The sequence below is a fragment of the Trichomycterus rosablanca genome, chromosome 21, assembly GCF_030014385.1.
Source record: "Trichomycterus rosablanca isolate fTriRos1 chromosome 21, fTriRos1.hap1, whole genome shotgun sequence".
NCBI classification, from domain to species: domain Eukaryota; kingdom Metazoa; phylum Chordata; class Actinopteri; order Siluriformes; family Trichomycteridae; genus Trichomycterus; species Trichomycterus rosablanca.
The window spans coordinates 18,758,620-18,785,871 of NC_086008.1; the positions used below are offsets into that span (position 1 = coordinate 18,758,620).

At 45.9% G+C, this 27,252-nt stretch overlaps 1 protein-coding gene and 1 long non-coding RNA gene across 6 annotated transcripts in view; one reads left to right on the forward strand and one right to left on the reverse strand.

Annotated features, from left to right (window-relative positions):
- The window catches only part of wdfy3 (WD repeat and FYVE domain containing 3), a 94,328-nt gene that overhangs the window by 52,411 nt on the left and 14,665 nt on the right, over window positions 1–27,252 (forward strand). For 3 of the 4 annotated variants that reach the window (XM_063018042.1, XM_063018040.1, XM_063018043.1), the window contains 29 exons: window positions 488–561; window positions 1,403–1,564; window positions 2,691–2,785; window positions 2,882–3,002; window positions 4,202–4,419; window positions 6,646–6,842; window positions 7,066–7,200; window positions 10,296–10,475; window positions 10,570–10,803; window positions 11,428–11,527; window positions 11,636–11,796; window positions 13,005–13,234; window positions 13,325–13,434; window positions 13,749–13,931; window positions 14,793–14,950; window positions 18,138–18,215; window positions 18,748–18,975; window positions 19,329–19,497; window positions 20,950–21,110; window positions 21,202–21,350; window positions 22,815–22,935; window positions 23,040–23,125; window positions 23,197–23,277; window positions 23,364–23,418; window positions 23,900–24,019; window positions 24,960–25,077; window positions 25,165–25,271; window positions 25,983–26,136; window positions 26,230–26,321. In XM_063018042.1, coding sequence (XP_062874112.1) covers window positions 488–561; window positions 1,403–1,564; window positions 2,691–2,785; window positions 2,882–3,002; window positions 4,202–4,419; window positions 6,646–6,842; window positions 7,066–7,200; window positions 10,296–10,475; window positions 10,570–10,803; window positions 11,428–11,527; window positions 11,636–11,796; window positions 13,005–13,234; window positions 13,325–13,434; window positions 13,749–13,931; window positions 14,793–14,950; window positions 18,138–18,215; window positions 18,748–18,975; window positions 19,329–19,497; window positions 20,950–21,110; window positions 21,202–21,350; window positions 22,815–22,935; window positions 23,040–23,125; window positions 23,197–23,277; window positions 23,364–23,418; window positions 23,900–24,019; window positions 24,960–25,077; window positions 25,165–25,271; window positions 25,983–26,136; window positions 26,230–26,321 — 4,077 coding nt within the window. The remainder of the gene's footprint in view (window positions 1–487; window positions 562–1,402; window positions 1,565–2,690; window positions 2,786–2,881; window positions 3,003–4,201; window positions 4,420–6,645; window positions 6,843–7,065; window positions 7,201–10,295; window positions 10,476–10,569; window positions 10,804–11,427; window positions 11,528–11,635; window positions 11,797–13,004; window positions 13,235–13,324; window positions 13,435–13,748; window positions 13,932–14,792; window positions 14,951–18,137; window positions 18,216–18,747; window positions 18,976–19,328; window positions 19,498–20,949; window positions 21,111–21,201; window positions 21,351–22,814; window positions 22,936–23,039; window positions 23,126–23,196; window positions 23,278–23,363; window positions 23,419–23,899; window positions 24,020–24,959; window positions 25,078–25,164; window positions 25,272–25,982; window positions 26,137–26,229; window positions 26,322–27,252) is intronic. The other variant, XM_063018041.1, reaches the window with a different exon arrangement.
- LOC134335503 (uncharacterized) lies at window positions 1,503–7,167 on the reverse strand. 2 transcript variants are annotated; one of them, XR_010015606.1, is made up of 5 exons: window positions 7,072–7,167; window positions 6,882–6,930; window positions 2,871–2,974; window positions 2,661–2,761; window positions 1,503–1,559 (listed from the first exon to the last, which is right to left on the reverse strand). It is a non-coding gene; the product is annotated as an uncharacterized LOC134335503 (long non-coding RNA). The 2 variants fall into 2 exon arrangements; XR_010015607.1 differs by lacking the exons at window positions 6,882–6,930; window positions 7,072–7,167 and adding an exon at window positions 6,563–6,766.

The window sequence follows — 27,252 nt, forward strand, 5'->3', positions numbered from 1 at the left end:
CAAATGCTGAATGGGCACAAATTCCCACAGACGTACTTGTGAGAAGCCTTTTTAGAAGAGTGGCTGCTGTTATAGCCGGATCGATCGCATAGCGGTCACTCTATTTTAATACCGTGTGTTTCTTAAATTGGATGTCCAACAAGCTCATGTTCAGGTGTCCAGATACATTTGGCCATACAGTGTATGTTAATACCTGACGCTCAGAGTCGGATTTTAATCTCTGCTGTGCTATCGGCCAGCCAAGCATGCACACAGACATGATTGCTGAAGTCTTGACCCAGGTGTCGAGCCTGAGACGAATCGGCACCCTGTCCAGGGTATTCCTCCCATGCGCCCAGTGTTTCCCCATGAATCCGGCCGACACCTAAACTGGTTGGGTGTGTGGTTTTAGCCACATTGTTTATTTAAGCCTGATGAAAAAGGTCATGTTGAGTCTGAAGCTCAGATGTAAAGCATTACCCTGAATATATCTTTTCTTTTGGCACAGGTTTGGTTGCACGCACCATATGAACTGCACCTGTCCCTCTTCGAGCACTTCACTGAACTTCTGACTGAATCCAGGTGAACCTTCTTTGAAGTTTGACTTTGAAGTTTTACTGCGTTTATGTGGTAGCTCTGTGATAAGAGACTGGACTAGACATCGGAAGGTTGCTAGGTCAGTTCGCACTGTTGCCAAGTTTGCCTCTGATGAAGGCTCTTAACTCTCAGTTGCTTGCATTATACGTATATAATTCAATAGGGCCCAGCAGTGGCAATCTGAAAGTGGTGGGGTTTGAACCAGCAACCAAAGTATTTTACCTTTAAGGCTACAACTGTATATTAGAAGCGGCAATTTCTCTTTGCTTGATAGAGTTCCAGTTTTCAGTTCTCGATGCAGCGGCGGACCGTGTTAAGTGACAACGGTATTCCGACAACAGTATTAGCTAGTATTATATAGTAATATTATAATAGTAGAGCTAAATGCTGTCAATTTATATAAATGAGGGCATCAGTTACATCCAACCCTAAAAATTGGCGCTCCATGAAATTACGACTCCGGATTCAGGGTTCAAATCCCCAGCTGTGCTAAAGCCCTCAGTGGATTGGCTTTCTGTCTGGTGTATGTTACTGCATTGTGCCCATTGATTGTAAGGAAAACCGGTCCAGGATTGCGCCCCTGACCAGGATAAAATGCCAATAAAAGCTAATAATTCTACGTTCTGTCGCGCATTGGTAGTAGTTACAGGGTCGCTTAGATTGGGTATTTGGTCGCGACTACAAGGCGTTTGGATAAAAGCTTCTGCTAAATGCCGTAAATGTAAAATAATGATTTAATTATCAAGTCATTAAACACATTTCCTGTTCAGGTTCATGTTTGGGCGTTTATTATTAATTAAACCTTCAATCTTCGCTCTGGTTCCAGCGAGGCTGCTAAGAACGCCAAGCTCCTGCGGGAGTTCCAGCTGATCCCCAAGCTGCTGCTGACACTCAGGGACCAGACGCTGTCTCAGTCCACCGTGGCCGCCATCAGCAACGTGCTCAGCCTGCTCCTGCAGGGCTTCCCCAGCTCCTACGACCTGCTAAGGTACACCTTGTTTTAGGCCGTGCTCACTATATGTGATTACACTATATGAGATCTGGGGATCCAGGGTTCGAACCTGAGCTGTGCTATCGACCGGTCGGGTGTCTGCACGGACATGATTGTCTAATGCCCAAGGTGGATGGGGTAGACTAGCCATTGGTGCCATTTTTGGTCATTCTTGCAGTCTGTGGTTACCATTGCCTGATTCTTCTCTTCGTGGTGCTCCATGCATTTTGATTAGTTAGCAGATCTGGACTGCAGGCAGGCCAGTCCAGCACACGCTGTTGTTAGAAACGTAGCATCGTCTTCCTGAAATAACCAAGACGTTCCCAAAATAGACATCACCTTGGTTGCCCCCATACAGTGACAGATGTTGGCGTTTGCACCTTTGGCTTATAAACACCAGCGTCCAAGCTTCTGGGTGGGAATCTTTGGTGTCCAGTCTGCTGGGTGGGGGAAAGACCAGACTAAGGGGGCGGGGTTATGACCTTGGTTGCCCAGGGCGCCTGTACAGAGTGCAAAGTGGAGGAGCACGGTGATCGGGGCGTGGCTCTCCATACATGAAGCTGACCTCATGTGCAAATCCACCAAAGTATGGGTGAATAAGAAGGGATTGGTGGACTGCGCACACATCGGAGGGAGTGTCGCCGTCCTGGGTCCCCAGCAGCGGATTGGACTCATCTGACCATACAACACGTTCCCACTGGTCATCTTTTGGTCCATCTGAGATCAACTCAGGCCTAGAGAACTTTCTTTACATAATGAAGTTTCAGGTTGCATTTTTTTTGATGCAGTGGCCGACTGTGTTCAGTGACGACGGTATTCCGATATACTGCCAAGCCTATGCAGCTGTATTTATCACAGTAGCTCAAGGTCACTCACATTTCATGGGGTGTCCAGCCTTGCTCTACATGGACTGAGATTTCTCAGGCTTCTTTGAATCTTTTGACAATATTATGTACAGTAGATGGTAAAAATATTATAATATTATTAATAATGGTATAAAATTAGGTCTTGTACTATTGCTTATGATTGAAAAACCTTTGGTTATCATTTATTTTCAGCATCATTAGATCAGACGTAATGTAATAAAACTTACTTCTGTGCTTTGTGTGTGTGTTTTTCTCAGATTCGGCCAGTTCATTTCCTCCACCTTGCCCACGTTTGCGGTCTGCGAGAAGTTCGTAGTCATGGAGGTTACTAACGAAGAGAAGATAGAAGGAGGTGAGACTGTGTCGCACTCCCCACAGTAACATTACACAGGCAGTGCAGCTCGGTAAGCTAGTTTCTATGTAAAATTCTTCCTCACTTTCTGTTTAGGAAATGAGGAAGACTTCGGAGGGCTGCTCTCCTCCAACGTGATCCTGCTCCGTAACCGCCTGCTGGATATCCTGCTCAAACTGCTCTTCAGCTCTAAGGAGAAATGCGCCGTCAATGCGCCGTAATGTTCCATCATGTTTTGTTATGCATGTCGCTCAGTATTAATCAGATAGTGAACATTCACATACAGGTAGTTTTGGGTGGCAGACAGACAGATAGGTAGATAGATAGACAAATAGACAGGTAGCTTGATAAATTGTATATCTGTCTGTCTATCTATCTATCAGATAGATAGACAGATGGATAGATAGACAGACAGACAGACTGATATATAGACAGATAGATAGGTAAACAGATAGAGAGACAGGTAGATTGATAGATTGTCTGTCTATCTATCTATCTGTCTATCTATCAGACGGACCGATAGACAGACAGGCAGATAGATAGATAGACAGACAAATAGACATATACAGACAAACAGATAGACAGACAGGTAGATTGATAGATTGTCTGTCTGTCTATCTATCTATCTGTCTATCTGTCTAATAGATAGATAGATATACAGACTGATACACGACAGACAGATAGATGACAGATAGCCATATAGATTGACATAGATAGATAGACAGACAGACAGATAGATGGACAGACAGATAGTATAGAGACAGACTGATAGACGACAGACATATAGCCATATAGATTGACATAGATAGATAGATAGATAGACAGACAGACAGACAGATAGATGGACAGACAGATAGTATAGAGACAGACTGATAGACGACAGACATATAGCCATATAGATTGACATAGATAGCTAGACAGACAGACAGATAGATGGACAGACAGATAGTATAGAGACAGACTGATAGACGACAGACTGATAGCCATATAGATTTACATAGATAGCTAGACAGACAGACAGACAGATAGATGGACAGACAGATAGTATAGAGACAGACTGATAGACGACAGACTGATAGCCATATAGATTTACATAGATAGATAGACAGACAGATAGATCAACAGATAGACAGACAGACGACAGACTAATAGATGGCAGACAAATAGACATGGATGGATGGATGGATGGATGGATAGTTTGGTGACTTCGCCTACAACCTAGCAGCCGTCACTACTGTCATGTAGACTTAACCTTTTACTCTGGCAGAAATCACTGCTGTCACTCAGCTCTGTAGCCTTAAAAATCAGGCTAGCGCACCCATTAGAAAAATTACTATTATGGGATGGCCATTCATTATTATTCACATTTTGTTAGAAGTGGTATTAACAGTAATAACATGTCGTCGTTGGTTTCAGGGCGTGCGAGGAGCTGGTGCGCACGCTGGGCTTCGATTGGCTGCTGATGTTCATGGAGGAGCACGTCCACTCCAGCACGGTCACCGTGGCGCTCTGGATCTTGGTGGTGCTGCTCAGCAATCAGAGCATCCTCGGCCGTTTTAAAGAGGGGCTCTGTGGAGGAGGCTGGCTCGAACACACCGACTCGGTACTCACCAACAAGATCGGAACCGTGCTCGGTGAGTCGCACCGCACAGACTTTCCAGTACCGGAGCCTTATGTCTCTTATTTCAAAACGTGGGCATTAAAGAAGAATGCAGTGCTTTTCCTTACTGCTTATAACACTGGCTGTGCGCATGTGTGTGTCTGTGCATGTGTGTGTGTCTGTGCATGTGTGTGTGTCTGTTTCTGCTACTGTGTGTCTGTCTGTGTGTGTGTGTGTCTATGCATCTGTCTCCGTGCTTCTGTCTCTGTGCCTCTGTGTGTGTGTATGTCTATGCATCTGACTCTGTGCCTCTGTGTGTGTGTGTCTATGCATCTGTCTCTGTGCTTCTGTGTGTGTGTGTGTGTGTGTGTGTGTGTGTGTGTGTGTGTGTCTATGCATCTGACTCTGTGCTTCTGTCTCTGTGCTTCTGTGTGTGTGTGTGTGTCTCTATGCATCTGACTCTGTGCTTCTGTCTCTGTGCTTCTGTGTGTGTGTGTGTGTGTGTGTGTGTGTGTCTATGCATCTGACACTGCTTCTGTCTCTGTGCTTCTGTGTGTGTGTGTGTGTGTGTGTGTGTGTCTATGCATCTGTCTCTGTGCTTCTGTCTCTGTGCTTCTGTGTGTGTGTGTCTCTATGCATCTGACTCTGTGCTTCTGTCTCTGTGCTTCTGTCTCTGTGCTTCTGTGTGTGTGTGTGTGTGTGTGTGTGTGTGTGTGTGTGTGTGTGTGTGTGTGTGTCTATGCATCTGACACTGTGCTTCTGTCTCTGTGCTTCTGTGTGTGTGTGTGTGTGTGTGTGTGTGTGTGTGTCTATGCATCTGTCTCTGTGCTTCTGTGTGTGTGTGTCTCTATGCATCTGACTCTGTGCTTCTGTCTCTGTGCTTCTGTGTGTGTGTGTGTGTGTGTGTGTGTGTGTGTGTGTGTGTGTGTGTGTGTGGGTCTATGCATCTGACTGTGCTTCTGTCTCTGTGCTTCTGTGTGTGTGTGTCTATGCATCTGACTCTGCTTCTGTCTCTGTGCTTCTGTGTGTGTGTCTATGCATCTGTCTGTGTGCTTCTGTGTGTTGTGTGTGTGTGTGTTGTATGTCTGTGTGTGTGTGCATGTGTGTCTGGTTGAGTGTGTGTCTGTGTGTTTCTGTGTGTGTCTCTGTGTGTGCATGTATGTGTCTGTTTCTGCCACTGCGTGTCTATCTGTGTGTGTATGTATCTATGCATCTGTCTCTGTGCTTCTGTGTGTGCATATGTGTGTGTCTGTTTCTGCAATTGCGTGTCTATCTGTGTGTGTGTGTTTATGCATGTCTCTGTGTGCTTCTGTGTGTGTGTTGTATGTCTGTGTGTGCGTGCATGTGTGACTGGTTGTGTGTGTCTATGCATCTGTCTCTGTGTGCTTCTGTGTGTTGTGTGTTTCTGTCTCTGTGTGTGTGTGTGTGTGTGTGTGTGTGTGTGTGTGTGTGTGTATGTCTGTGTGCTTCTGTGTGTGTTCTGTGTCTGTGTGTGTGTGTGTGTGTCTGGTTGTGTTTGCATGTCTGTGTGTGTTTATGCATCTGTCTGTCCTCCTGTGTGTGTCTGTTTCTGCCACTGCGTGTCTATCTCTGTGTGTGTGTGTCTATGCATCTGTCTCTGTGTGCGTCTGTGTGTTGTGTGTGTGTGTGTATGTCTGTGTCCTTCTGTGTGTCTGTTTCTGCCACTGCGTGTCTATCTCTGTGTGTGTGTCCATGCATCTGTCTCTGTGCGCTTCTGTGTGTGTGTATATGTCTGTCTGTGTGCTGGTGCGTCTGTATGTGTGTGTGTGTGTGTGTTGTGTGTGTGTACACCTGTGTGTACATGTTTGTCTATGTCTGGGTGCATCTGTCCAAATGTGTGTGTCTGTGTGTGTTTGTTGTTTTTGGGTGTGTGTCTGTGGGTGTCTGTATCTATCGATCTGTCTGTTTGAGTCTGTCAGTGTGTGTTTGTCCACCTGTGAGTACGTCGGTCCGTGTGTGCGTCTGTGTGTGTCTGTATCTATCTGTCTGTGTGTGTCTGTATCTATCTGTCTGTGTGTGTCTGTATCTATCTGTCTGTGTGTCTGTATCTATCTGTCTGTGTGTGTCTGTATCTATCTGTCTGTGTGTGTCTGTATCTATCTGTCTGTGTGTGTCTGTATCTATCTGTCTGTGTGTGCGTCAGTGTGTTTGTGCACCTGTCTCTCTCTCTCTCTCTGTTTAATTGGCATGTATTGGTACTCCTCCTTTCCTCTTGTAATCCAACTCTTGTCCACTTCAGGCTTTAACGTGGGGCGCAGTGCAGGCGGGAGGTCCACCGTGCGCGAGATCAACCGCGACGCCTGTCATTTCCCAGGATTCCCTGTCCTGCAGACGCTGCTGCCCAAACACACCAACGTGCCCGAGCTGTACTTCCTGCTGATGGCACTGTTCCTGCAGCAGCCCGTCACCGAGCTGCCTGACCGCCTGCAGGTACATGTCAGTATGCACCGCTTCTTCCTTTCTAATCGTACTAACCGTGTGTCCTCGTCCTCCTGTGGAGTGTCTGTACGTTCCCTCTGTACCTCTGTAGCGTGAAACACATTAACTGAAAGATTAGAATAGGTGTCCCGATACTTTTGTCCATAGAATGTGTTTGTACTAATCTTTTTATTGTATCTAAGTATTTAGCTGAGATGACGTGTTTATTTTCTCCGTGCAGTTCGACCTGGACTCAATCTGGACGTTCATCTTCGGTGTGCCAGCATCAAGTGCCACGGTGGTGGGCTCCATCCACAACGTGTGCACCGAGGCAGCCTTCCTTCTGCTGGCCATGCTGCGCAGCATGCTCAACCTGGTAAGGCATATGTTAGTGACACCCCCCACCAACACACACACACACACACACACACACACAATTATTTAACTAGCATTATATATACATATTTTTCCTAAATCAACCCCATAACAATTACGTGTGCAAAAAGTACTTTTGTTTGGAGATTTCAGTTTTTGATTTTTATGTATTGTTTCACACATATACTTACGTTTTCACTGATTAAGTGTAGATTAGTGGGTAAAAATGGCAATTATATATACAGTGTATCACAAAAGTGAGTACACCCCTCACATTTCTGAAAATATTTCATTATATCTTTTCATGGGACAACACTATAGACATGAAACTTGGATATAACTTAGAGTAGTCAGTGTACAGCTTGTATAGCAGTGTAGATTTACTGTCTTCTGAAAATAACTCAACACACAGCCATTAATGTCTAAATAGCTGGCAACATAAGTGAGTACACCCCACAGTGAACATGTCCAAATTGTGCCCAAATGTGTCGTTGTCCCTCCCTGGTGTCATGTGTCAAGGTCCCAGGTGTAAATGGGGAGCAGGGCTGTTAAATTTGGTGTTTTGGGTACAATTCTCTCATACTGGCCACTGGATATTCAACATGGCACCTCATGGCAAAGAACTCTCCGAGGATGTGAGAAATAGAATTGTTGCTCTCCACAAAGATGGCCTGGGCTATAAGAAGATTGCTAACACCCTGAAACTGAGCTACAGCATGGTGGCCAAGGTCATACAGCGGTTTTCCAGGACAGGTTCCACTCGGAACAGGCTTCGCCAGGGTCGACCAAAGAAGTTGAGTCCACGTGTTCGGCGTCATATCCAGAGGTTGGCTTTAAAAAATAGACACAAGAGTGCTGCCAGCATTGCTGCAGAGGTTGAAGACGTGGGAGGTCAGCCTGTCAGTGCTCAGACCATACGCCGCACACTGCATTAACTCGGTCTGCATGGTCGTCATCCCAGAAGGAAGCTGACGCACAAGAAAGCCCGCAAACAGTTTGCTGAAGACAAGCAGTCCAAGAACATGGATTACTGGAATGCCCTGTGGTCTGACGAGACCAAGATAAACTTGTTTGGCTCAGATGGTGTCCAGCATGTGTGGCGGCGCCCTGGTGAGAAGTACCAAGACAACTGTATCTTGCCTACAGTCAAGCATGGTGGTGGTAGCATCATGGTCTTGGGCTGCATGAGTGTTGCTGGCACTGGGGAGCTGCAGTTCATTGAGGGAAACATGAATTCCAACATGTACTGTGACATTCTGAAACAGAGCATGATCCCCTCCCTTCGAAAACTGGGCCTCATGGCAGTTTTCCAACAGGATAACGACCCCAAACACAACCTCCAAGATGACAACTGCCTTGCTGAGGAAGCTGAAGGTAAAGGTGATGGACTAAACCCAATTGAGCACCTGTGGCGCATCCTCAAGTGGAAGGTGGAGGAGTTCAAGGTGTCTAACATCCACCAGCTCTGTGATGTCATCATGGAGGAGTGGAAGAGGATTCCAGTAGCAACCTGTGCAGCTCTGGTGAATTCCATGCCCAGGAGGGTTAAGGCAGTGCTGGATAATAATGGTGGTCACACAAATATTGACACTTTGGGCACAATTTGGACATGTTCACTGTGGGGTGTACTCACTTATGTTGCCAGCCATTTAGACATTAATGGCTGTGTGTTGAGTTATTTTCAGAAGACAGTAAATCTACACTGCTATACAAGTTGTACACTGACTACTCTAAGTTATATCCAAGTTTCATGTCTATAGTGTTGTCCCATGAAAAGATATAATAAAATATTTGCAGAAATGTGAGGGGTGTACTCACTTTTGTGATACACTGTACATATTTTTCTAAATCTATTATATAACAATATCGTGTGCAAAAATCATAGGGTCTGAATACTTAGAAATCAAAAACTGAAATCTCCAATTAACAAAAGTAATGTTTCACTTCTGAACTCACACGTTTTCACTGATCAAGTGTAGATTAGTGGGTAAAAATGGCAGTTATATATACATATTTTTCTAAATCAACCCCATAACAATAATGTGTGCAAAAAGTCCGTTTTTTTTCAGGGTCTGAATACTTCTGTTGATTAAAGATTTCAGTTTTTCATTTTTAAGTAATGTTCCACTCCTAAACGGACACATTTTCACTAATGAAGTGTAGATTAGTGGGTAAAAATTATTTAAAAATCAACCCCATAACAATATCGTGTGCAAAAAGTCAGTTTTATTCAGGGTCTGAATACTTTTGGAGTACTGAGTACTTTTGGAGGCTTTAGTTTTTTATTTTTAAGAAATGTTTCACTTTCAAACTCAGACATTTTTACTTCAAGTATAGATTAGTGGGTAAAAATGGCAATTATATATATTTGTTTCTAAATCAACCCCATAACAATAACATGTGCGAAGTCACAGGGTCTGAATACTATTGTTGATTAGAAATTTAGTGTTTGATAATTACGTAACATAGACTAGTGTGTAAAAATGGCAATGATATATATTTTTTTTCTAAATCAACCCCATAACAATATTGTGTGCAAAAAAACTCAGGGTCTGAATACTTTGTTCATTGGAGATTTTTGTGTTCGATTTTTAAGTGTTTCACACTTAAACTCATACGTTTTCACTGATTAAGTGTAGGTTAGTGGGTTATATATACATTTTTTCTCCAAAAATCAACCCCATAACAATAACGTGTGCAAATTGTCACAGGGTCTGAATACTTTTGTTGATTGGAGATTTTTGAGTGTTTCACACTCCAACTCACACGTTTGCACTGATAAAGTGTAGATTAGTGGGTTAAAATAACAGTTACATATACATATTTTTTTCTAAATCAACCCCATAACAATAACGTGTGCAAAAAACTCATGGTCTGAATAGTCAAGTCAAAAACTGAAATCTGCAATTAACAAAAGTAATGTTTCACTCTTAAACTCACACGTTGACTCTGATTAAGTGTAGATTAGTGGGTTAAAATGGCAGTTATATGTACATATATTTTTTCCTAAATCAACCCCATAACAATATCGTGTGCGAAACGTCACAGGGTCTGAATACTTCTTAAATCCGCTGTATTATGAATTGTTGTGTGCAGCCCTGGCAGTCGGAGGAGGAGGGTTCCTGGCTCAGAGAGTACCCGGTCACCCTGATGCAGTTTTTCCGTTACCTCTATCACAACGTGCCCGACCTGGCGCCCATGTGGCACAGTGCGGACTTCCTGTGCGCCCTGGCTGCCGCCGTCTTTCCGTTCAACATCCGGCCGTACTCCGAAATGGTGCACATGCCTCGGCTAATTTTAATAAAATAACACCTCTGTTTTATTGACATGTTGTGATTACAAACGTCGGTCCTATTTCCTGTTCGCTCAGGTCACCGATCTGGACGACGAAGCCGGCTCACCTACCGAAGAATTTAAAGGTTTTTCGGGCGACACCGGGATGAACCGCAGCCAGTCAGAGTACTGCAACGTAGGGGCCAAGACTTACCTGACCAATCACCCGGCCAAGAAGTATGTCTTCGACTTTATGAGGGTGTTAATCATGGAGAACCTGTGCATGACTCCTGCCAGCAAGCAGACGCCCATATTAGACCTCCTGCTAGAGGTGAGGTTCTTCTCATATTTCTAAAGTAGGGTTTTAAATATTTGACTTTTCAATTACTAGTTCAGTACCTTAACCGCTAGGCTAAACTGCCCTATACTTGATGTAAAAGGAGGATCCACAAAATGCTCAGTCTTTGCAAGCAGTGATGGTTCGTGGCTGTCCGATTTGTGCCAAATTTCATTAGAGAAAAGAACATTTCACCATCTACCGTACATAATATTGTGAAAAGATTCAAGGACTCCAGAGAAATATCAGTGAGTATAGGAAACTACATGACCTTTGATCCTGCCGACTGCATTGCATGAGAAAGCATCATGCTATTGTGATAAATATAGCTACATAATAGTAATGGTAGTGCTTCAGAAAACCGCTGTCACTTAACACAGTCCGCCGCTGCACCAAGAAATAGAACCTGAAATGATCTTAGAAGGTCATACATTGATTCTGTGCAGAAACACCTGTCCCAACTTTTTTGATAGTGTTGGAAGCATTAAATAAAAGGTCAGGAGAGTTAACTTCCAGAAATGGGATTTAAACATGGAACAGTGGTCTCTTGCCAAGGTTGGGAGAATAACCACACTGTCATGCTGACGCCTTTAAGCATCCTGATCTGTACGATTCCAGGCCTCACCGGAGCGCTCGACCAGAACCCAGCAGAAGGAGTTTCAGTCCTACATCCTGGATGGCGTGATGGAACACCTCCTCGCTGCAGATGTTCTTCTAGGTGACGTCCGCACTTCTGAGTCATACCCAAGCTCTAGCTTTAAAAAAAAAAAAATAACGTTTGATGATGTTCCTCGGTAACGGAATCATGTGTCATCTGTTCCTACAGGAGAAGATGCGTCCATGCCGATCACGACCGGCGGAAGCTACCAGGTTCTGGTCATGAACGTGTTTTACTTCGCCCAGCGGGTGGTGGACAAACTCTGGCAGGGGATGTTCAACAAGGAGTCCAAACTGGTGGTGGAGTTCATAGTGCAGCTGATTAGCCAGGTGAGAATTCTTAATTGGGTATAAAAATAACAAGCGAGCAAAAATGGCCAAACTTCATGATTTCACCATCTACTATACATAATATTGTGAAAAGATTCAAGGACTCCACAGAGATTTTTAGTGTACAGGGCAAGATCGGAAACCCGAAAGAGGTCATGCTGTTGTGATAAATATAGCACCATGGTTTCGGAAACCCACTTACAACCACCCTCCATGGGAATCCTTCGAGCTCTTCTTTGCCTCTTTCCCTCTGTATTGCTCCGCCACATGTCCCAGACAGATGGACTCGCCGTCCTTCCCTCTCTCAGGCACTGTCAGCTGTTTCTGTTAGGATTTTTCTTTCTTTTTCTTGTTATTAATAGGTCTTTCAGGCTTCACGCATCAATTATATGCTTCAATTTAGCATGGATTAAGTTTTACTTCTTTACATTTCTATGCATAAGTATAAAAATAGAACATTTTTGTGAGCACATGGGCGATACCCCATGTATTTATTCTTTTTTCTATTTTTCTGTAATTCTTTTTATTCATTTTTCTATTATTTTTCTATAATTCTTTTTATTCTTTTTTCTATTTTTCTATTATTTTTCTATAATTCTTTTTATTCTTTTTTTCTATTTTTCTATTATTCTTTTTATTCTTTTTTCTATTTTTTATTATAAAAAAAATTATTTTTATTTTTTTTTATTTTTTTTTCTGTTTCTATTATTCTATTATTTTTCTATTATTCTTTTTATTCATTTTTTGTATTCAGTCTTTTTTCTATAATTTTTTTTTTTTTTTTTTTTTTTTTTTTTACACTTTTTTCTATTTTTCTTTTTCCTATTTTTTATTCTTTTTTTAATTTTTATTGTTTTTTCTTTTTTTTTTTTTTTTTTTTTTTTTTTTCTATTTTATTCTTTTTCTATTATTTTATTAATTTCTATTATTCTTTTCTCTTATTCTTTTTTTTCTATTTTATTATTTTTCTATTATTTTATTAATTTCTATTATTCTTTTCTCTTATTCTTTTTTTTCTATTTTTTTTTTTTCTTTTATTATTTTTCAATTGTATTATTTTTCTATTGTTTTTTTTTTTCTATTTTTTATTCTTTTTTCTATTTTTCCATTTTTTATTCTTTTTTCTATTTTTTTTCAGGTGTCCAAATACTTTCGCTCATATAGAGTGTATATTCTGATTCTTTTTTTCTGTCCACACCCGTTTTCAGGCCAAGCGCAGGTCTCAGGGCTTGTCCCTGGACTCCATCTACCACTGCCTGAACCGGACCGTGCTGTACCAGCTCTGCCGACCGCACAAGACCGTCCCGCAGCAGGTGGCGCTCCTGGACTCGCTCCGAGTGCTCACGGTCAACCGCAACCTGGTGCTCGGACCCGGGAACCACGATCACGATTTCGTCTCCTGTCTCGCACACTGCCTGATCAACCTGCACGCCGGGAGGTGAGTTACCGTTCCGGCAGCGCCAACATTGGTGTGGCAAAGTGGGCGGAGTCTGCGAAGTTGAACCTTCTGTTTTATTCTGTGTCGCAGCAGTGTGGAGGGCTTCGGGCTGGAGGCCGAAGCTCGGATGACCACCTGGCACGTGATGATCCCGTCGGAGAACGGGGCCGATACGCTGCACAGTCAGGACGTCAGCGAGGGTACGACAGAACTAGCTTGACTAGACAGGGTTGCCTGTGGTCTACCAGCTAATATACTGTATGTATGACACCTTAGCTTTTTGGATGGTCCCATCTACCGTCTAGACGAATTTCCTCTTAGCATAAGATGACGTTTTTGCACACTTGTGTTTTGGAATCGCCCCGGAACTGGTCCCACCTCCTTTTTGGATTTGGGTTATTGACAGGCCAGATTAGTACCCGTTTTGTCAATTTGCGGTCACACCTATTTATTCCCCAAGTGACAGGTCTGGTACCCTCTCACCACTTGGACTTGCTTGTGTACATCTCTGTAGGTCGTCAGTTGCTGCTGAAAGCCGTGAACCGGGTGTGGACCGAGCTGATGCACAGTAAAAGACAGATGCTGGAGGACATCTTTAAGGTCTCTCTGCCTGTTAACGATCGAGGGCACGTCGACATCGGCACCGCCCGGCCTGCGCTGGAGGAGCCCGCCGCCAAGAGCTGGCAGAACCACCTCGGTGAGAAAATGATTTATTATATCACTGTTATACTGAACTAATTCAGGCGGCACGGTGGCTCGGTGGGTAGCACTGTCGCCTCACAGCAAGAAGGTCCTGGGTTCCATCCCCAGGAGTTTGCATGTTCTCCCCGTGTCTACGTGGGTTTCCTCCCACAGTCCACAAACATGCAGTCAGATTAATTAGAGACGCTGAATTGCCCTATAGGTGAATGTGTGTGTGTGTATGTGTGTCTGCCCTGCGATGGACTGGCGCCCCGTCCAGGGTGCTACTGTGTGCCTTGCGCCCATTGAAAAGCTGGGATAGGCTCCAGCACCCTCAAAGGTCAAAGAGGATTTTCTCCCAATTTTAACATAGCCCTCTGACATGTGGACAGTCCACCGAGCTATACTCGCCATTCGCCCATACGCTGGTTGATTGGCGAGTGAGGCCAGTCTTGCGCATGGAGAGTCACTCACCGATCTCCACATTCCTCCAGTTCTATACATGCGCCTCGGACTACTAATCAGGGTCCTCACACAGTATCGAAGACCCCCCCCCCCCCTTGTGTTTTGGTCCGGTCTTTTCCCACCCAGCAGAATAGTGGCCATGTATGCTGGGGGGCCCAGACGACCGGTAGCACCACCTGGGCAAAAATCACCGGTTGGGTGTCTACATACAGATATGAAAGGCTGGATCTGATGGTGGGGGATGAGCTGCCCCCGGTATATTCAGGGTATTCCTACCTTGCGCCAAGGGTTTCCCGGTGGAACCGGACCCGCTGCAACCCTGACCTGGATAAAGCGATCGATAAATAATGAAATGAATGTCGGTTTTGTTATTTCCATGCATATATCGTCAATGTTTGTCACTTTCATTCAGCCCACGAAAAGAAATGCATCAGCCGGGGGGAGACCGTGATCCCGGTCAGTCAGTCCAAGCTGTCTCGGGTCAGCAGTGGATTCGGCCTGTCCAAACTCACCGGCGCCAGACGCAGCAAGAGGGAGAGCGGGATTAATAAAAACAACCTCTCAGCACAGGTACCAAGAAGAATGCCATCATGCCATATCTAAGTTGTTCATATATGTATTTATGCTGCATTGTTTTTTGTTTTTTTTGACCAAGCTGCTTTTAGTTCGGGTGGCACACTACTGCTAACATCAGGGGTCCGAATTTCAATAGTGCAACCGGTCGGCTGGGCACCCCCTAACAGGCACAATTGGCAAAATTGCCCATTAGTCTGCTGAGCCGCGAAAGACCGGACTAAAAAGGGGGTGGGGTCTTTGACACCGGGGTGTCCGGGGTTCGAATCTCAGCCCATTCTTGGTGACCCAGGCCACAGAGGGACATTTACTCTCCCCAGAGACACTCCAGGATTGTTTTGGCTCTATGCTTCAGGTCATCGTTGTGTTGCATAAAGAACTGTTAGTGAGGGGTTTTTCTTTAAGAATTTTTGACCAGTTCCCTGTCCCAGACACTGAGTAGCAACCCCACAGCATGATCCTGCCTCCATAGGGGGGTGTTAGTCGTCTGGCCAACTATTATAGCTAGAAGTCCCCTTGGTTTCGTCTCTACAAGATTTACACACCTGGATTCGGGCAGTTTAGCCTGTTCTTTATGGATGGTGATCCAGGCCACCCAGGGACATTTAAAGTGTTGTTTTGGCTCTATGCTTCAGGTCACTGTTGAACTGTTCCCATAGTTCGAATCTCAGCCGAGCTAGCAGGCGTCCAAACAAACATCATCGACTGTGGCCAAACAGCTCAGCCACTTGGCTTTTCAGTGTGCTCTCAGTGCCTATCCCAAGCCCAGAGAAATTAAGAAGGGGTTGTGTCATTTATATATATATATATATACAGTGTATCACAAAAGTGAGTACACCCCTCACATTTCTGCAAATATTTTATTATATCTTTTCATGGGACAACACTATAGAAATAAAACTTGGATATAACTTAGAGTAGTCAGTGTACAACTTGTATAGCAGTGTAGATTTACTGTCTTCTGAAAATAACTCAACACACAGCCATTAATGTCTAAATGGCTGGCAACATAAGTGAGTACACCCCACAGTGAACATGTCCAAATTGTGCCCAAAGTGTCAATATTTTGTGTGACCACCATTATTATCCAGCACTGCCTTAACCCTCCTGGGCATGGAATTCACCAGAGCTGCACAGGTTGCTACTGGAATCCTCTTCCACTCCTCCATGATGACATCACGGAGCTGGTGGATGTTAGACACCTTGAACTCCTCCACCTTCCACTTGAGGATGCGCCACAGGTGCTCAATTGGGTTTAGTCCATCACCTTTACCTTCAGCTTCCTCAGCAAGGCAGTTGTCATCTTGGAGGTTGTGTTTGGGGTCTTTATCCTGTTGGAAAACTGCCATGAGGCCCAGTTTTCGAAGGGAGGGGATCATGCTCTGTTTCAGAATGTCACAGTACATGTTGGAATTCATGTTTCCCTCAATGAACTGCAGCTCCCCAGTGCCAGCAACACTCATGCAGCCCAAGACCATGATGCTACCACCACCATGCTTGACTGTAGGCAAGATACAGTTGTCTTGGTACTTCTCACCAGGGCGCCGCCACACATGCTGGACACCATCTGAGCCAAACAAGTTTATCTTGGTCTCGTCAGACCACAGGGCATTCCAGTAATCCATGTTCTTGGACTGCTTGTCTTCAGCAAACTGTTTGCTGGCTTTCTTGTGCGTCAGCTTCCTTCTGGGATGACGACCATGCAGACCGAGTTGATGCAGTGTGCGGCGTATGGTCTGAGCACTGACAGGCTGACCTCCCACGTCTTCAACCTCTGCAGCAATGCTGGCAGCACTCGTGTCTATTTTTTAAAGCCAACCTCTGGATATGACGCCAAACACGTGGACTCAACTTCTTTGGTCGACTCTGGCGAAGCCTGTTCCGAGTGGAACCTGTCCTGGAAAACCGCTGTATGACCTTGGCCAACATGCTGTAGCTCAGTTTCAGGGTGTTAGCAATCTTCTTATAGCCCAGGCCATCTTTGTGGAGAGCAACAATTCTATTTCTCACATCCTCAGAGAGTTCTTTGCCATGAGGTGCCATGTTGAATATCCAGTGGCCAGTATGAGAGAATTGTACCCAAAACACCAAATTTAACAGCCCTGCTCCCCATTTACACCTGGGACCTTGACACATGACACCAGGGAGGGACAACGACACATTTGGGCACAATTTGGACATGTTCACTGTGGGGTGTACTCACTTATGTTGCCAGCTATTTAGACATTAATGGCTGTGTGTTGAGTTATTTTCAGAAGACAGTAAATCTACACTGCTATACAAGCTGTACACTGACTACTCTAAGTTATATCCAAGTTTCATGTCTATAGTGTTGTCCCATGAAAAGATATAATGAAATATTTGCAGAAATGTGAGGGGTGTACTCACTTTTGTGATACACTGTATATACACACACTGATCAGGCATAACATTGTGACCAACTTCTTGTTTCTACACTACAATTACTGACTGTAGTCCATCTGTTTCTCTACATACTTTTTTTTAGCCTGCTTTCACTCTGTTCTGCAATGGTCAGGACCCCCACAGGACTCTAGGTATTTAGCACTGCAGTGACACTGACATGGTGGTGGTGTGTTAGTGTGTGTTGTGCTGGTATGAGTATGATAGAGTTTTTAAACCCCTCACTCACTGTCACTGCTGGACTGAGAATAGTCCACCAACCGAAAAATATCCCGCCAACAGCGCCACATGGGCAGCGTCCTGTGACCACTGATGAAGGTCTAGAAGACGACCGACTCAAACAGCAGCAATAGATGAGCGATCGTCTCGGACTAGGTAGGAGTGTCTAATAGAGTGGACAGTGAGTGGACACGGTATTTAAAAACTCAGCACAACCAGCACAACACACACTAACACACCACCACCATGTCAGTGTCACTGCAGTGCTGAGAATGATCCACCACCTAAATAATACCTACTCAGTGGTGGTCCTGTGGGGGTCCTGACCATTGAAGAACAGCATGAAAGCGGGCTAAAAAAGTATGTAGAGAAACAGATGGACTACAGTCAGTAATTGTAGAACTACAAAGAGCTGATAAAATGGACAGTGTGTGTAAAAACAAGAAGGTGATTTTAATGTTATGACTGATCTGTGTATAATTGTGTACTTGGTTCTGCTTGCACTGTGTAGTCTCATATGGACGTTATGTGCTTTTCTCTCCAGGAAACATTCCAGTGGATGTTCACTCACATCGCGGTGGTCCGGGATCTTGTAGCCATGCAGTATAAAGAATACCAAGAGGTCGGTCAGCAGTTCACATGAGCAGCAAACGCTAACACGTTTCAGTTCCGTATGTTTCTATCTGATCTTACTTGATTTCTGACCAGCTAGAGCTATATGGGTGCATTCACATGAGAAGCAGCAGTCTGCGAGACTTGAACCCAATCAAGCATCTGTGGGACCACCTTGGTGGCCGTGTTCACGACTGTGGATCCTCCCCTACACCCCCTCTAGCGGCTGTGGGATGCACTGCAGTCAGCATGGCTCCAGATACCTGTGAATCACTCTAAGGACGTCTAGCTGCTGTCCATGCTGCACACGCATGGTACTCTGGATATTAGCTGGTCATAATAATGTGACCCAACTGTGTAGAACAGAATCTTTATAGACAAATCCCAAAATCTAGTGGAAGCCAGATGAATAAAAGCTGACGTAGCAGCCGAATGGATTGGATAGTCATAGTGATGTTTGGTCGTCCACATACTTTTGCCATAGTGTACTCATGATGTGAGTGATCACTTCTTCATTCATCGTGTGTTTTGTGTCATGACAGAGGCAGCAGAACGCCCTGAAGTACGTCACCGAAGAATGGGCCGGGATCGAGTACGAGCTGCTCCGAGAGCGAGGACTTTGGGGCCCCCCTATCGGCTCGCACCTGGATAAGTTCCAGCTGGACATGACCGAGGGCCCCTGTCGGATGAGGAAGAAGATGGTTCGCAACGACCTGTTCTATATCCACTACCCCTACGTGCCCGACAACGAGTCGACCAACAGCGCACAGGTAGCGTGGATCTGTCATGACTCCGCCCCGACATTATCTATGTGTAATAATATGAGGCAACAGTTTAGGGAGGGCACTTTCCTGTTCCAGCGTGAAAGCGAGACCCCTAGCAGGTTTGCTGTTTTAAAATTGACGGATGACTTTCTATTTGCGTATTAAAATGCCTCGATGCAGCGGCGGGCTGCGTTGAGTAACAACGGTTTTCCGAAGCACTCTCAAACTCGTGTGGCTATATGTGTCACACTGACCTGACGGCTTCTTACGCTTCTTGAAGATCACGCCCTGTGATGTCACTGCGCTTTCGGGCCGTGCCCCGCACGGACTCAGATGTCTCGTTCTGTCGTTTTGTTCAGAAGCCGCTGCGTTACCGGAGAGCCATCAGCTACGACAGTAAGGAGTACTACATGCGCCTGCTGTCGGGTAACCCGGGCATGTACCAGCACTCCATCCAGCAGAACACGGAGGGAGAGAGCGCGCAGCAGGAGCCCGAACACGGCGAGGACACCATCGCGAGGGTCAAGGGTACGTCGTGCATTATATGTGGTCATTTGTGATCCTGCGCTCCATTTCCGCCGCCGCTTGCACCACAGTAGCACCCACTCCCTCAGACAGTTGTCCCTATAGCAGCAGTCCCAATGCCCCCCTCCCTTGCCCCTAATCTAGTGCCTTTTTTATCTGAACTGCCCTTAACCGAGGGGCTGTAGATTATTACATGCACCCCCTCTGACAGGTGAACGGTTGCCAGCTATTTACTTTCTCCAGCCTTGCACCACCCCCACGCTGGTCGAGGAGGGTACGGTAGCACCCACTCCCTCAGACAGTTGTCCCTATAGCAGCAGTCCCAATGCCCCCCCCCCCTTTGCCCCTAATCTAGCTCCTTTTTTATCTGAACTGCCCTTAACCGAGGGGCTGTAAATTATTACATGCCCCCCCTCTGACAGGTGAGCGGTTGCCAGCTATTTACTTTCTCCAGCCTTGCACCACCCCCACGCTTATTGAGGAGGGTACAGTAGCACCCACTCCCTCAGACAGTTGTCCCTATAGCAGTCCCAATGCCCCTCCCCTTTTGCCCCCAATTTTGTCCCCATGTAAGATTATTACATGCCCCCCTCCGACAGGAGAGCGGTTTCTCCAGCCTTGCACCACCCCCACGCTGGTTGAGGAGGGAACAGTAGCACCCACACCCTCAGACAGTTGTCCCTATAGCAGTCCCAATGCCCCCTCCCCTTTTGCCCCCAATTTTGTCCCCATGTAAGATTATTACATGCCCCCCTCCGACAGACGAGCGGTTGCCAGCTATTTACTTTCTCCAGCCTTGCACCACCCCCACGCTGGTCGAGGAGGGTACAGTAGCACCCACTCCCTCAGACAGTTGTCCCTATAGCAGTCCCAATGCCCCCCCCCCTTTTGCCCCCAATCTAGTGCCTTTTTTTTATCTGAACTGCCCTTAACCGAGGGGCTGTAGATTATTACATGCCCCCCTCCGACAGGTGAGTGGTTGCCAGCTATTTGAATAGAATCTCTGGTGCTGTCTGACCTTTTCTTCCTCATACGAGTGCCCGGCCAGGCCGGTAGCACACCTGACACTTAAACTCCGGGGTGTGCCCCTTATTTCTGAGCTTTGAATCATTTCATTAAGAAATAGTACTTGGAGTTGGGGTTGGGGTGGCGCTGAGGTCTAATGAGCTAGAACAACCTCTGAGATCTGAGAGATTCTCATCTGTGCTATCGACCGGTCAGGCGCCTATGTGGACATGATTTGCCTGTAGGGGAGGAAAATGGTCAAGCAGAGGGGGTTCCTCGTTGTTGCTGCAATCATGGCCCCTGCTGACCTGGCTCAAAGCACCTGCACCTGCACTCAGTAATTGGAAAAGAAAGAGTGTCCAAATACTTATTGCACATGTAGTATGCATTATGTTATCTGGTGGTGGTAAGAGCAAATTGCATTGACTCTGTGTGTGTGTGTGTGTGCAGGTCTGGTAAAAGCCCCCCTGAAGCGTTCCCGCTCTACAGCCGACGGCGGAGACGAGGACAGTCAAGACCAGCTCCAGGAGCTGCTAGAATCCGGCGCGGTGGACGAGGAGCAGAAGACCGACAACACCACCCTGCTCCGTCTGCTGGAGGAGGGAGAAAAGGTACCACCCGAAAACCACACGGTCTTCTGGTTCGGAAATCACGTGACCCGGGGTGCATTCGGACTCGCTGACGTCTTAATACTTTTTATAGATCCAGCACATGTACCGCTGCGCTCGGGTGCAAGGCCTGGACACCAGCGAGGGGCTGCTGCTCTTCGGAAAGGAGCACTTCTACGTGATCGACGGCTTCACCATGACCGTCACCAGAGAGATCAGAGATATCGAGACGCTTCCCGACAAGTAAGATCAAATCCCTCGGCAGTCACTCCATCGCTGGTGCATTTGCAGCCTGAGAGACGGGGAATAATGGGGATCAGTGCGTGACTCTCCCTCCGTATGCAATACAGATCCCTGTGTAAACCCCCATCATGCAGGTGAAAAGAAGTGGTTGGGGGTGTGACTTTAAGTACAGCCCACTTCAGTCAGGGTGGGGCTCTGCAGCAGCGGAGGAGAAACAGCTGGGGAATTGGATATGACTAGACTATTAGGGTGCATTTAATTAAAGTGAGGACTGTGCTTACAGCCCAGCAGAGGGCACCAAAATTGGCAGGGGTCCGCCACCGGCGCCCCTTTCCCTTCACGGACGAGAGTAGGTTCACACTGAGGCGCCAAGTAGCACCACAGACTGTCCAGATCTGGGATGAGATCCCCCCTGGGGACCAGACACATCAGGAGTGCAGTGTATATACCAGACATCCCAAGTTGCAAAAACTCATTTCAGGGAGGTACCCCCGGACAAGTACCCCCCCCATAACAGAACTTTTAGGAGCTGCTAACTGTTCGCGTCACAAACACATTAATGTGTACTACATAGTGCACTAGATAGTGTAACAGATAATAGATTTATGTTCCCTACATAGTGCACTAGATTGTATATTAGAAAAGAATTTATGTTCATTACTTAGTGCACTAGATAGTGTACTAGATAATAGACTTATGTTTTGTACATAATGCTTTAGGTAGCGTATTAGTTAACGGATTTAGGTTCCCTACATAGTGCACTAAATTGTATATTAGATAACGGATTTATGTTCCCTACGTAGAGCACTAGAGAGTGAATTAGACAATTGGTTCATGTTCCCTACACAGTGCACTAGATTGTATATCAGATCACGGATTTATGTTCCCTACATAGTGCACTAGATTGTGTATTCGATCGTAGATTTATGTTCCCTACTTAGTGCACTAGATGGTATTTTAGATATGAATTTATGTTCCCTACGTAGTGCACTAGATAGTGAATTAGACAATTGGTTTAGGTTCCCTACACAGTGCACTAGATTGTGTATCAGATCACGGATTTATGTTCCCTACATAGTGCACTAGACAGTATATTAGACAATTGATTTATGTTCCCTACACAGTGCGCTAGATTGTATAGCAGATAACGGATTTAATGCGCAATGGGGGAATAAAGTCTGTGTCGCCTGCGTGCGCGTTTGTGTCGCTCTTGGCCGCTCGTTCTAGATTCCGGGAGATTTTATCTGACCTGCGGGCATCAGGAAGCCGCTATGTATATGCGGGAGACTCCCGGAACTTCCGGGAGACTTGGGATGTCTGATATACCACCACTGCTGGGTTCTAGGTTTGACGGTATTAGCCTGGCGGGCACCTATACACCCGTGATCGCCTGTCTTGGGAAAAGGGGGACATAAACCAAACCCATTGCTGTCAATCTCAACGTTAACGTTTGTTATTTCCCAGCATGCACGAGCCAATCATCCCCAGAGGTGCTCGACAGAGCCAGAGTCAGCTGAAGCGAACCTGCAGTATCTTCGCCTACGAAGACATCAAAGAGGTGCACAAGCGCCGCTACCTCCTGCAGGTACGAATAGGGGCTCAATCAGAACCCCTTTTTTTTTACCCGCATGGTGCTGGATTAACCGAACCCTAAACAAACCCCCTCTGGCATTTTGTCTCCCGTTCCAGCCGATGGCAGTGGAGGTGTTCTCGGGCGACGGCAGGAACTACCTCCTGGCCTTCCAGAAGGGAGTCCGGAACAAGGTCTATCAGAGGTAAAGTACCCAAACCTTGATCGAATTAATCCGAGTCCAAATTAGTCAGATAATCAACTTTTTGTTTGCAGGTTCCTGGCAGTCGTACCGTCGTTAGCAGACAGCTCGGAGTCGGTCTCCGGACAGCGACCCAACACCAGTGTGGAGCAAGGGTACGAGATGTCTCCAGCATAACGCCGTGAAATAATCAAGAGCCGAATTGCATGATCGATTAACTGTTGTTTGTTTGTTTTTTTAGATCTGGCCTCCTTAGCACTTTAGTAGGAGAGAAATCGGTTACACAACGATGGGAGGTAAGCGGTTGATTTAAACCACTTGTGATCACTGGCGATCCATGTCCGGCCCTTCGGACTACGCATACAGGCTCTCTCCTATAACAGGCTATCATTGCCCTTTAGGCTGCCTTTCGGTCCATCTGAGATGAACTCGGGCCCAGAGAACTCGACTAAGTCTCCGCGTAGAACTGATGTACTTATTTCTCCGTGCGTAACAGAATTTCAGGATGCATTTCTAGACGCAGCGGTGGACTGTGTTAAGTAACAATAGTTTTCCGTACAAAATTGTCCGTGAAGATGGACAATCGAGACAATCCCTAGAGATCCATAAGAGTTCATCAGGGTCCACAGACAGGTGAAAATCCCTAGATTCACAGATCTGATCAGAGACAGATCACCACACACCCCCTTCGACATGGGTCCAGGCTGCGCCGCTTCTAATCACCTGCCGGTCAATCATGGAATATGTGTTCTAAAATGCTCATTTGTGTCTCCTCAGAGAGGCGAGATCAGCAACTTCCAGTATCTGATGCATTTGAACACGCTGGCCGGCAGGTCCTACAACGACCTGATGCAGTACCCGGTCTTCCCCTGGATCCTGGCGGACTTTGACTCTGAGGTAATTGTTTAAGAGATATATTACACCTAGCGTTAACCAGCCTGCTAGCAACCATATGCTGTCAAATACACACACAAGTACTGAGCCTTCTATGAAACAAAGGGTTCAAACAGGCAACATTGGCTGTGCCTGAGGGTGGGAGGTCGAATCGGTTCCCCATTGCTGGCGCAGTTGTGACACTTCGTCTCTGTGTCAAGGGGTCAGTCTCGTCCTTTTGTCGCAGTGATGGGTACAGATCAAGCTGAAATCGCCATGGTTACCAAATAACTTCAGTAACATGAGATATCTGTACAGGAACTAGAAATGTGTACGTGTACCAGCCAATCAGCGTATACTTGATACATAATCTCTCCATCAGATACATGCTCGCACACACACAATCACCTATCTGAGCAAAATGATTCACATCTCCTCCAAATACATGCTCGCACACACACAATCACCTATCTGAGCAAAATGATTCACATCTCCTCCTAATACATGCTTCTACACACACAATCACCTATCTGAGCAAAATGATTCACATCTCCTCCTAATACATGCTTGCACACACACAATCACCTATCTGAGCAAAATGATTCACATCTCCTCCTAATACATGCTTGCACACACACAATCACCTATCTGAGCAAAATGATTCACATCTCCTCTTAATACATGCTTCTACACACACAATCACCTATCTGAGCAAAATGATTCACATCTCCTCCAAATACATGCTCGCACACACACGATCACCTATCTCGCTGAAATGTCCAAGGGTACCACATAACTTCAGTAACATTTGATATCTGTACATGTACTGCCCAATCAGCATATACTTGATACATAAGCTCCCCAGCAAATACATGCTTGCACACACACAATCACCTTTAAGAGATATCATGCTGAAATCTCCGTGGATACCACATAACTTCAGTAACGTCCGATATCCCTACAGGAACTGGACCTCAATAACCCCAAGACATTCCGTAACCTGTCCAAGCCCATGGGTGCCCAGACCGACGACCGACTCATCCAGTACAAGAAGAGATTCAAGGACTGGGAGGATCCTAATGGTAGGAACAGACACTCGAGGGTTTGTACTTAGCCGTACAGTTTCTGCGCTTCGCCTGGCTGATTCTTGTATGTTCTGGTCTGGGTAGGTGAGACCCCGGCGTATCATTACGGAACGCATTACTCCTCCGCCATGATCGTGGCGTCCTATCTGTTGCGAATGGAACCGTTCACTCAGATCTTCCTCAGGCTGCAGGTGAGTGAGAACAGATCGTTCAAGTAATTACATTAAAGCTGTCCTTTGGTCCGTCTGAGATTAACTCGGGCCCAGAGAACTCGAGTCTTGATTTACGGCTTTCTTTATGCATAATGGAATTTTCGGTTGGATTTCTAGATGCAGTGGTGGACTGTGTTAAGTAACAATAGTTTTCCGTACAAAATTGTCCGTGACTGTGTATACTGGTGAGAATCCCTTGATTCTTCGACATTGGTCCAAGCTGCGCCGCTTCTAATCACCTGCCAGTGTTGGGTTCCTATACAGAGGCGTATCGCTGTGCTCCATGAGACTCCCCCCTCCCCCTTGCATAGGCAGAGCCTCCCTGAGATCACATATTCCAAAGGGACGAGACCCTGTCCAACCCTCCATCCCTCAAATATGACCAGTTGTGTTTGCAGAACATCTGGATTGGCTACTAAAATTTCATCCAGACGGTCTCTGAGGAACCCAGATTAAGATCCAAAGAACTGTAGGCCTGACTGGTCTTAGATAGGTCAATGTGCATGATTCCATAATAAGAAGGACATGGGCGAGTTGCCAGAAACATCTAGATCACCCCTCACTAATGAGTCAAAGGTGGAACTTTTTAAAGTTTTTAAAGATCTGAAGATCTCCTGTAGGCTCCAGAGTCAGTCCGTACCTGGAGAACGATGCCAAGATTGTCCAAATACCTTTGTCTTGCATTTCCAGGGCGGCCACTTCGATCTGGCCGACCGGATGTTCCACAGCGTGCGAGAAGCCTGGCTGTCGGCCTCCAAACACAACATGGCAGACGTCAAGGAGCTCATCCCGGAGTTCTTCTACCTCCCCGAGTTCCTGCTCAACTCCAATAACTTTGACCTGGGTAGTGAAGTTTGAATATTTTTCGTCCTCATGTAGGTGCCACGTAGGTCGATGCGATGCCAACGTTTGATGGATTCTTGTTTCTGTAAAACAGGGAGCAAGCAGAACGGCACGAGGCTCGGGGACGTGATCCTGCCGCCCTGGGCTAAAGGAGATCCGAGGGAGTTCATCAGGGTCCACAGACAGGTGAGAATCCCTAGATGGCGCCGCTTCTAATCGCCTGCCAGTGTTGGGTTCCCATACAGAGCCGTGACTCTCCCCTCCCCACTTGCATAGGCAGTCCCTGAGATCACATATTCCAAAGGGAAGAGACCCTGTCCAAATATGGTCAGTTGTGTTTGCGGGACATCTGGCCGGGTCGGTAGCTCAAGTATGGCGCCAGAGCAACACCAATGAACCCTTGTTGGGTGGCTAACAAGTTGTATTTAGCAGACTAACTTGATGCCTACAGATTTGTACAAAGCAAATACATGCTTGCACACACACAATCACCTATCTGAGCAAAATTATTCACATCTCCAGCAAATACATGGTAGCAAATAGGGCGGTACTGGATTAGTAATTAGAAGGTTGCTGGTTCAATCCCCACCACTGCTAGGTTGCCACTGTTTGTCCTTGACTTAGTCGCTTTGGATAAAAGCATCTGCTAAATGACAAATGTAAATACATGCTTGCGCACACACAATCACCTATCTGAGCAAAATTATTCACATCTCTAACAAATACATGGCAAAAAATAGGGCTGTAGCTTAGCGCTTAAGGTACTGGACTAGTAATCAGAAGGTTGCTGGTTCAGTCCCCACCACTGCCAGGTTGCCACTGTTGGGCCCTTGAGCAAGGTCCTTAACCCTCACTTTCTTAGACTGTACACTGTCACAACTGTAAGTCGCTTTGGATAAAAGCATCTGCTAAATGACAGATGTAAATACATGCTTGCACACACACAATCACCTATCTGAGCAACATCATTCATACCTTCACTAAATACATGCTTGCACACACACAATCACCTATCTGAGCAAAATTATTCACATCTCTAACAAATACATGCTTGCACACACACAATCACCTGTCTGAGAAAAAGTATTAACATCTCCACCAAATACATGCTTGCACA